Consider the following 10393-nt stretch of genomic DNA (forward strand, 5'->3'; position numbering starts at 1 on the left):
GACAAAGTGCCATTTCCGAAAGGTTTTGGATGAGTAGCTCTGCCTGTGAGGATTTGGGTCAAACCTAAGCGCAGGTTGACGTTCTCTCCAGTGTCAAATCTCTGTTCTCTTAACGAGCAGCCTAGCCGAGCACAGCAGCACCGTAGGCAAGCCATGCCATTGCTCTCCCTCGTTCCTCTCTTTCTCCTCCTCCCAGAGGTCGTGCTACCATGACGGCCAGTAACACGGCTCCAGGCAACCACACCACGGTGACCCACTTCATCCTCCTAGGGCTGACGTGTGAGCCGAAGCTGCAGACTCCTCTCTTCATCATCTTCTCCATGATTTACCTCCTCACCCTGATCAGCAACCTTGGGCTCATCGCCTTGATCAGGACAAACCCCCGGCTGCACACCCCCATGTACTTCTTCCTCTGCCATCTCTCTGTTATCGATCTTTGTTACTCCTCCATCTTTTCTCCAAAGCTACTTATTGGCTTTTTGGTGGAAAAGAAAACCATTTCTTACTCTGCCTGCTTCGCCCAGCATTTCTTTTTCCTCACGTTTGTGACCGCAGAGGTGTTCTTGCTGGCTGCGATGGCATACGACCGCTACGTAGCCATTTGCAACCCGCTGCTCTACACCCTTTCTATGCCCAAGAGGGTCTGCGTCCGGCTGGTGGCCGTGTCATACGTAGGGGGGATTTTGAACTCCCTAACCCAAACATGTTGCCTGCTGCCCTTGTCTTTTTGCGGCCCCAACGTCATCAACCACTTCTTCTGCGACACCAACCCTCTGCTGAAACTCACCTGCTCCGATAACCACCTCAATGAGCTTCTGCTTGTGACCTTCAACGCGACCATTTCCATCTTTGTGCTCTTCGTCCTCATCCTCTCCTACGTCTACATCCTCTTCTCCATCCTGAGGATCAGGTCTGCCAAAGGCAGGCACAAAGCCTTCTCCACCTGCGCCTCCCACCTCCTGAGCGTTGCCTTGCTCTACGTGCCCGCGGGGCTGAGCCACATGCAGCCGGCCTCCAAGTACTCGCTGGAGACCGAGAAAGTCACCGCCGTGTTTTATACCCTGATCGTCCCGATGCTCAACCCCCTGATCTACAGCCTGAGGAACAAGGAGGTCCAGGATGCGCTCCGAAAAGCGACAGCAAATAGCGTTTTTGCGAGTTGCTTGCCGACCAAACTGACCCCAATCGGATCATAATACTCCTGCTGCTTCCCTTTTAAAGCACTCCAGCTGCCCGGAGGGGCACGGATCCGTACGCCCTTACGGAAGCAGGTACAGCAAGTTTTGAGCGTGCTTTAAAATCCGCAGAGACTCCATGTTACCAAACATCCTGGCATCACAGGCCTCTGACAAACATTTCCTTATCACCTCTGGGTTTTATTTCTGTGAAATCCTGTAATATCATGGGAGGTGGTAAAAATAAAAACTCATAAGGAATTTCCCTCCTAAGCTCAGCTTCTTAGGAAGTTGCACCGATTCAAGCGGTGATTCCTCCAGAGGCAAGTTCAAGGAGGACTGGAGGCTTTTGGGGAGGTAGCCCAAAGTGAGGTGGGGGGTTTTTTTGGATATAACCACAAGGAAAACTGAAATCTCAGCCGATTCAAGCGGTGATTCCTCTAGAGGCAAGTTCAAGGAGGACCGGAGGCTTTTGGGGAGGTATATCCAAAAAAGCCCCACCTCACTTAGGGCTAACCACAAGGAAAACTGAAATCTCATTCCATGTCAGGACATGGGCATGGAAAGTAGGGGAAGGGAGGAGAAGCAGAGGGTGCTGAGCTGCCGGGGATGAGAGCAGCAGGGCTGTCATTTAGCACCAGGAAGATGCTAAATCCCTGAGCGACCACAACACGACAACCTGGAGGCAGCGTAGCTGTGTCTGCGCTGGAAGAACTCCACTGCTTCCCCGCCAAACCCGGAGGGCACTTCCACCAGAGCACCTGGGATGTTTTCCTGGCATTTTCATCCCTGGGGAACAAAAGCTCCGGCTTGTCTCCGCCTGTACCCAACACGCAGCAGCACCCTCAGCCACTGGCATGGATCTCAGCCTACACCCTGCTTCCCACAGCTGCACGGCATCTAACTCAGCCAAACAGCTTATTTGGGTGGGAAATGAGCTTCATCTGACCTCCATCCTTATCTGCTTTAGCAGCAGCAGCTGGGAGTGCTATTGCTCCCTATTGGCAAGACTTTTAGCATGTAACTAGCTAGGGAGAAGCATTTTTCCCCCCGTTTTCTTCTAATGAGCTGTTTTAAGTGCTATTTCCTCCCAGCCACCTCTTCCCCAGACAGCTCTACAGCTGAGCGGGTACCGCCGAGGGATGCTGCAGAACAACACGCTCTCCCAAGCAGAGACAACCGACCGCAACCTGGTTTTGAGACCCTGAGCGATAAGAGCCGGGGTGCCAGGGCTCCATGGAGGGAAGAGAGGGGGGGTCATCTGTCACTCAACGTTCATTTGTACATGGCTGCATCCGAGTTAGTCCATTTTAAGTGTTTTTTAATGGCTAAAATAAAAGTTAAGTGCTCCCAGCATGGTTTCTGTTAGCCATAGAAATTGTGACCTAAGCGCACCACAGTGTTGTTATGTCAATAAACCAATTATTTCTTTGCTCAGATGTAAGAGTCCACGTTGTTGATACCTAATACAGAGTAAAATAAAACACACCCAGGGCACACAGCTGAGCAGGGCCCTTTTCCTCAAGGGAGGCACAGAAAAAGGTGGCACAGGGGAGATCTTTATAACACTTACCTTTCACAGCAGCTTGCTTTATCCTCAGCCTGGACACTAGAGCATCTTGCCTCGCGTTAAGTGTTGCTTGCGCTATTGGCGTGACGCGCCGTGGCTCAGGGAGCAGCGAGGACCGGTTCCTCCCCAAGGGAAGGCAAACTGGGAGCTGAAGGTGGCCACAATGCAGGGCACGGTCCCACAGCGCCTGAGCACAGCAGCAGCTCTAGTCAACAGCCCAGGGGAAACCACAGTTCTAAACTCACTGGGGCTGAGCTTAAATAGTGCCCCCCAGCCTGGGACAGAGGGTGTGGGCAGAGACCCCAGGTGAGGCTGGCCACTTACTCTGATTGCACTCCCTGATGTCTCAGGGAGAAAGGAACTGGTTTTCCCCCCCACCCAGCCCCCTAAACACAGCTACAGCTCCGTATCCAGCCTTCTCGGATGTGTCCCTGTGCACAGGGGACAGAAGGACAGAGCAGAAGGGAGCGATGAGCTCCCTTACTGTGTGTTCATGACTCTTGTCCCTCCTGAGTTACGCAGAATAAGGCACGTTCACCCTTTCTTGGGAAAATTGTCCAAACACCTCTACTTTTCCTAAAAACTCCATCAGAAACTTGGATTAAAAGCTTTATAGTGTTTCACCTCACACCTGCTTAAAGCTGGTTTTAACTGGTTGCCATTCCATTCATTCATTGTTCATTACAGTTCTTCTAGGAAGACCACGGTTTACGTATGTATTTAAAACATATTTAATTCACTTTGACATTATACAACCTATGTTTGCTTCCAGAAATTGTGTAATTCATGACACATAAAGGGTGTGTCTCAAGGAAATGTTACAAAACCCTTTGCCTGCTGTTTTCCTTAGAGCACCTTCCACCTCAGCCATGTGACGACGTGCGGAAGAGTCGTAACTCAGTCAAATTGTCACGCAAAGCACAGACATGTTACTGGCCATCCCAAAAGGGAAAGATCAGTAGATATAAAGACAACAAATCCCCAGAAGATCTGGGTTGGAACATGCTTTGGGCAAGGTGCTTACGTCTGGGTGCACACAAGTCGTCCCCATGGCTCCGGGTTCCCTGAGACAGCACTGTGGCTTCATGCCTTCTGCGGGTTCCTCTCTACACCGGTCAGAAATGGCACCTGAGGTCTCACCGCGGGACCTTCACCTGGACGATCGCGTCCCACACTGCTGTCACCAGGTCGCTTGCCTCGGGGAAACATTCCCCTCTCGTCAGGATCGCCTCTGGCAAACCTTCTTAACCGCCTCTTCTATAGACTGTTTCCCACTCACAGCCCCGACGAAGGGGACCTCACTGACGCCTGCCTCGGCAAAGCCTTCGTAAGAGCAGGTTTAAGAACGCACCTAGAAAAATTCAGAGCCTGGGCCAGGTCGCAGCTCTCCGTGTGTCACTGACTTAAAGAAATCCTCAGCTCGTCAAGCTCATTTGGGGAAAAAGCTATTGTCAAGCAGGCCACAGAAATATTTCCCATTGTTTACTTCTGACTTGAGCATCCTTTTTGTGGACAGTGTTTTCATTTATCACCATTTAGGCACAAAAACGTTGTGGTATTATTTCAGTTCTGCTAGGAATGCGCTGATGATTGTTTTGATTAATTATTGAAGGCTCAGGCCATGATTAAAATAAACAGAAGTGTTTTAAAGAGAACGATTTGTTGTGCTAACGAATGACTTTTTATGGTGGAGAACTACCAATGATGCTAGAGAACAGTTTGCTTTGCTGGTTTCCCCACACCCTGTACTCGCTGTGCGACCTCAGACCGACAATGACCGATAACACAGATCCCTTCGTTACCTCCAAAGCACCGAAGAGCTGAAAACGCGTTTTCAAAGCCTGGATCGATGCGGCACCACCTTTCGCACCCACAGCTCCCTCAGGGCCCTCTTCACCTCCTTGTTCCTCAGGCTGTAGATGAGGGGGTTGAGGGTGGGGGTCAGGACGGTGTAACACACTGAAACCAGCTTTGCCCGGCCCGGCGAGCACGCCTTGTGAGGCTGGACGTAGTTGAGTAGCCCCGGCGCGTAGAAGACGGTGACGGCAACCAGGTGGGAGGTGCAGGTGGAGAAAGCTTTAAGCCTTCTCCTGGCCAAAGGGATCTGCAGGATGGTGTAGAGGATGTAGGTGTAGGACACCAGGATCATCAGGACAGAGCACAGGGTGTTAAGCCAAGCGTTGGAAGCCTGCAAGACCTCGTTGACGCGGGTGGGCGAGCAGGAGAAGCGCAGGAGGGTGGGCAGGTCGCAGAAGAAGTGGTTGATGCTCCTGGCCCGGCAGAAGGACAACCTCCCGGCCAGGACGGTGTGCACCAGGGAGGTGAGGAAGCCCGTGGTGTACACCAGCACCATCGTGTCGTAGCAACACCTCTTGGACATGGTGGTGGTGTAAAGCAGGGGCTTGCACACGGCTGTGTATCGGTCGTAAGCCATCACCCCCAGGAGGAAACCCTCACAGATGATGAGAGCAAGGGAAAAATAAACCTGGGCAAAGCAACCCAAAAAAGAGATGTGGCTTCTCCCCAGCAGGAAGATCTCCAGCGCTTTGGGGACGATAGTGGAGGAAAGGCAAAAATCTATGAAAGATAAGTGAGAGAGGAAGAAATACATGGGGGTGTGGAGCTGGGGGTCGGCGATGGTTAACAGGATCATCATCAGGTTCCCCAGCACCATTAAAACATACAGGGATAGGAAAATCGTGAAGATGGTAGTTTGTAGCTCTGGGGCATCCGAGAAGCCCAAGAGGATGAAGCCAGACAGAACAGTGAGGTTTTCTCTACCCACCATTTCTAGCTTGCACAGAAATAAAATCAATCAGTGAAATAAATCCCTAAGAGAGCGACACCGGGGAAACGTCGGTGCTTATAAAAGCAAATGCGATGGAAAACAGTGTGTTTTTAGGAAAATAAAAGGTCACTATTTCTGCCTTTAGCCCAAGCTTCGAGCTCAGAGAGGTGAAGGAGCTACTTACCCCCCAGATACCAACAGAAAATCATTCTGGCAGGATTTATATACATTATACACCAAGAAATATCCAACTGTTTGTTCAAGTGTAAAAAAGCCAAACAGACATATTCCAAAATGTGGATAACAAGGACAATCCGGATTCTTGCCACTGATTTCTGGGAATTCTAAGGGGTTTTTTCCTTTTTCAGACTGGATCAGTGCTCTTCTGTGGCCTCATTAGTTCTGGTGCAGAACTAAGGCTTTTATCACGAAACATGCTTTTCAGCATGAAGCAAAGCCGTGCGCTGGAAATTGGTTGTTTTTTGTAATTTCTGTGTATCTGCTTTTGAAGGAAGACCCCTGCGTGTGCTGGGTGGGGGTGGAGCAGAGGTACTGTCTCCAGCACAGCTTTGCTGTGAGTGCCGTGAGCTTTCTACGACCAACTCGAATATCCACATCACGCTGTTTATTATATATAAGCCAAACTTTTTAAAGCTTCAGCTTGGGTATTCCCATCTCCCCCCTTCAACCCCTCTGCAGATCAATTATCTGATGAAAGATCTGCCCACAGATGTCTACATCTCAGAAATTCCCCCAGATCTGTTGTAGGTGGGGTGTGGAGTGTGGTTTTTCGGAAGCAAACCTCCTCACCCCAGCTAGGGCGCTTGGGTTCACGCTGTGGATGCTGTTGGAGGGCACGGATGGGCTTCCTTTAGATGCAGCTGCACCAACACATCCCGGCCACAAAACAGCATCCCCTCCCCCAGAATAGGCTGAATTAACAAATTACAGAAGGCAGAAGCGAGAGCAGGAGGGTAATGAAGTCCCAGCGTCACTCATTTTACTCTACCGACCTCAGACCTCCTTGGTCAGCACTACGCGGTAATGGAGACGTCGTTGCAGCTCATCTGCACGACTGGTACCCCTGAAGCACGTGTTTCTCTCCGTTGACAGGGATTCCATCACTGGGATTAAACCGATGCTGTCCTCGAGGCGCACGTTTCCATGCCGTAGAAGCGACCCGTGGTGACCAGCTCATAGGTGAACTTCCAGCCCTGGAGAGGACATTCCTATCTCAAACAGCTTTGGGGCTAAGAACCTGCTAAATAGTTAAAGAAATTATGTTAAATAATAAGAACATTTTAAATCTTGCCGAGTACAGACAGAGCTGCTCTTCAGCCTTATGAACAAAACAGGACTGTTAATTAGGCTTTTTGGGGTGTTTTTGGTTTGGGGTTTGTGTTTGGGGTTTTTTTGTGTTTGGGTTGTTTTGGGGTTTTTTGGGGTTTTTTTTGTTTGTTTGTTTAGGTTTGCCAATTGATCATTTGGATGCAGAAATTTTGAAAAAATTAGTACTGTGGCATGAAACTGAAAAAAAAATCCTGCTCCTTATTATTTATTACACCAGTCCAGCTGCCACCAAAAGGGACTGGTGTACATTTTCATGTGTTAACCAATGCTAGTGTTTTTGGGGTTTTTTTTTAAATAAGAAGTCTACAAACTGCTAAAGAGACAAATGAGTCGAGTCACAGTGGAAGCAAAGTGCTGCGAAACGTGTTAGGAGTTAAGGCAGCACAAGGGTCACCCGCCAGGCAAGCCAAACCCCTTGTTTACCTGCTTGGTTAAAAGGAAAGGTTGGTGGATGCGGTGCCTGCAGCTCCTTGGGAAGCCCGTCCGACGGCTGGAAGCTGTGGTAGGAGGGGAGACGCTCCGGAGCAGGATCGCCCAGGTTGGCTGGCAGAGGGGTTTTATCCTGGGTGAAGCGTTACCTCAGATGTTTGTGTGAGCCGCTCTCCCTCAGGACCCTCCTCCAGATAATAATTATTTTGATCTTCTCAGCAAAAGCCTCTTTTGATTTCACCCCTCCCAAAACATTCCTGGCCACACCAACACCTCCAGGACCAGCTTTCCCGTAGAGACCAGCCCATGCCTCAACCTGGTCTTGCAGACAGACAAGTCCAAGGCAACTTTCTTTTTATTTATCCAACTACGACAAACCTCTGTATTGAAAATTACCCCTTTAGTGCCAACAAGGAGATCCGATTGATGATCAGATGCTGCACTGAAGGATGCTGAAAACAAACCTAACGGAGCATCTGCTGTAGGAATGAGCGGAGCATGGCCGTGGGGCATCCTCACCAGCAGAAATATTTATTTCCACACCCTTGACTGGTGTCTGCACAGCACCCTCACACTTGCTCGAAGGCATCGTTTTATACAGCTGCTTTGAGGGTCTAACGGAACTAACTCAGATTTACCAGGTTCATTCTGCTGAATCCTCAGTGACAATGTGTCCTGCAAGACCCTGCTAGATGACAAAACCCTTGGCACAAACATTCAGTGACAACTGTCCCAGACATTTAGAAAACACAAAGGATGGAGGAGATGGAAGAGAATGCTGGAGCTATAGACTATGGGGAAACAAGGTGGAGAAGTACACGGGTGGCTTTAGAGGTTTTTAATGTAAATTTGGGTTTTTTTTTCTGGAAAGTACTGAATTATTAGTCCTGGAGATGCACTGAAGGTGGGTAGAAAAGGATTTTCTTGTGTTTTTTATATTTCTTTCTTCCCTATTCAGTGCTGGGCTAAAACTAAGGCTTGTAAAGTGGGAAAAGCAACATAAAGAGGGGGAAAAGAATAAGATATTTCAGATATTATTAAAAAAAAAAATACATGGAAGGCAAAATAATCCACTAAGGATGTCTGCTTGGGTAGGTGGGCACCCACAGGGTAAAAAATGGAGCTTGAAATCCCAGATCCAGACCGTTTGGTATTGTATTTTTGCCATCTCCATCGTAAGGTGACCGCAGGCCAGCAGCACCTTGTCTGTTTGGGGGAAAGGAGGACTCAAATCCTCCCTCCTGCCAGCACTCTGGCCCTCTACATCCCTAGTTAAATGCAGAGCAGAAGCTCAAATGTGACTTGTCCCCACTTACCGTTGGGTGCTTTGATGACCGACACACCGTCACTGCGTTACTTCACACGACCTCACTTCACGGCTTAGACCTAAAACTCCTAGGAAATTCAATTAACATCCTCCTAATACCAGGAACATCACCAGAGAAGAGTCATGGATATAAAACATGAGAGATCAGACACCGGCTGGTTTGTCGTTGGCAGGACAAAGCCACCACCTTTTGCTCTATGAAGTGTGAAATTAAATTAATTCTTTTTAAAAATTAATATTTACTTAGTAAATAATATTTATTTTAAGTCTTATTTAAGTTGTTTGGATAATAACTTTCTGACCAACACACAGTCACTGTCAGGACTCAGGAAAGTCCCAGCACTCCTAGCACTACGCATTGCCTTTTTTCAAAGAAAATCGTGTTTTCCAGGTGTTCTGCTTCCAGGTGCGTTTAGTCTCTGCTTCTTGAAAGTGCCATACCTAGCCCTCCTTACCACGGAAGGGTAACCCTCTCCTTCTGGCTGACCATGAGCCATGGATGGACAAGGAAGAGAGGACTCTGCCTTTTGCTTTCCTCACGGCATTCTTCATGTCCGTGTTTCTTAGGCTGTAGATGAGCGGGTTCAGCAAGGGGGCTGCAACGGAGTAGAGCACGGAGACCACCTTGTCATGCTCCAAGGAGTGTCTGGAGCCAGGGCGCAGGTACATGAAGAGGGAGCTGCCGTAGTACAAAGCGATGGAGACCAAGTGAGAGGCACAGGTGGAGAAGGCTTTGTGCCGACCGGCCACGGAGCGCGTCCCCAAGACGGTGGAGAGGACTGACACGTAGGACACTAACATGAAGACCATGGTGATTAGCAAATTGAACGCCACCACAGCAGAAACGATCGCCTCGTTGACACGGGTGTCAGAGCAGGAGAGAGCTAGCAGGGGTGGTCCATCACAGAAGAAATGGTTGATCCTCTTGGACCGGCAGAACGGGAGACGAAATATGGAAACCGTGTGTATGATGGAGCTGATCACACCGGCTGAGTAGGCACCAGCCACCATCCCAACGCAAAGCCTCTGGGACATGACCACAGAGTAGAGCAGAGGGTTGCAAATGGCCACGTAGCGATCATAAGCCATGGCAGCCAGCACGTAGCACTCGGCGGTGGCACAGGTCGCGAAGGAGAAGAGCTGGGCGGCACACCTAACGAAGGAAACAACCTTCTTCTCTGCTAAAAAATTCAGCAGGGTTTGAGGGATGATGGTGGAGGAGTAGCAGACGTCCAGGAGAGACAAGTGGCTTAGGAAGAAGTACATGGGAGTGTGTAGGCACGGATTGATTGTGATTAGTGTAATTACCCCCAGATTTCCTATTAGAGTGACCACGTAGACGGCAAGGAATAAGGCAAAGTATGTCACCTGCAGGTCTCTGCGGTTGGTGAAGCCCAGGAGAACGAATTCGGATGCAAATGTATAATTCTCTTCAACCATATTGAATATACAAGCAGTTCAGCTGCTTTATGTCTTGCAAACGGAAATGCTTAATAGCACCTGACGACGTTAAGAATGTCAATTTTTGTCTATCAAGCAGTTACACCACTTCAAGTCAATATAAGATAAATTCTCTTTGGGAGAGGAAATACTCACGTTCCCGAGGCCGGTCTCCCCGTTAGATAAGCGTCTTCAACCACCAGCAAGGCACTTGGAAGTGGCTGGATATTAAAAGATCAAGGCAAGGAATAAGGGTGATACTGTACCAGAATAAAGCACAAGTAAATTGCAGAGCTTTCTCATAGCTTCTCTCA

At 49.1% G+C, this 10393-nt stretch overlaps 3 protein-coding genes across 3 annotated transcripts; 1 reads left to right on the forward strand and 2 right to left on the reverse strand.

Annotated features, from left to right (window-relative positions):
- Positions 1-209: 209 nt before the first annotated feature.
- LOC104505209 (olfactory receptor 1052-like) lies at positions 210-4708 on the forward strand. Its single transcript, XM_010154997.1, has 2 exons — positions 210-1133; positions 4658-4708. Exons 1-2 carry the CDS (start codon positions 210-212, stop codon positions 4706-4708), a joined length of 975 nt encoding a protein of 324 aa, XP_010153299.1.
- Positions 4709-4823: 115 nt separating this feature from the next.
- Positions 4824-5533, reverse strand: LOC104505614 (olfactory receptor-like protein OLF1). Its single transcript, XM_010154998.1, has 2 exons — positions 4943-5533; positions 4824-4835 (listed from the first exon to the last, which is right to left on the reverse strand). Exons 1-2 carry the CDS (start codon positions 5531-5533, stop codon positions 4824-4826), a joined length of 603 nt encoding a protein of 200 aa, XP_010153300.1.
- A 3547-nt stretch (positions 5534-9080) lies between these two features.
- Positions 9081-10079, reverse strand: LOC104503959 (olfactory receptor 1086-like). Its single transcript, XM_010154999.1, has one exon. The coding sequence runs from the start codon at positions 10077-10079 to the stop codon at positions 9081-9083; it is 999 nt and encodes a 332-aa protein (XP_010153301.1).
- Positions 10080-10393: the final 314 nt, after the last annotated feature.

This window comes from Eurypyga helias, unplaced genomic scaffold, assembly GCF_000690775.1.
Source record: "Eurypyga helias isolate BGI_N326 unplaced genomic scaffold, ASM69077v1 scaffold31027, whole genome shotgun sequence".
Lineage (NCBI taxonomy): Eukaryota > Metazoa > Chordata > Aves > Eurypygiformes > Eurypygidae > Eurypyga > Eurypyga helias.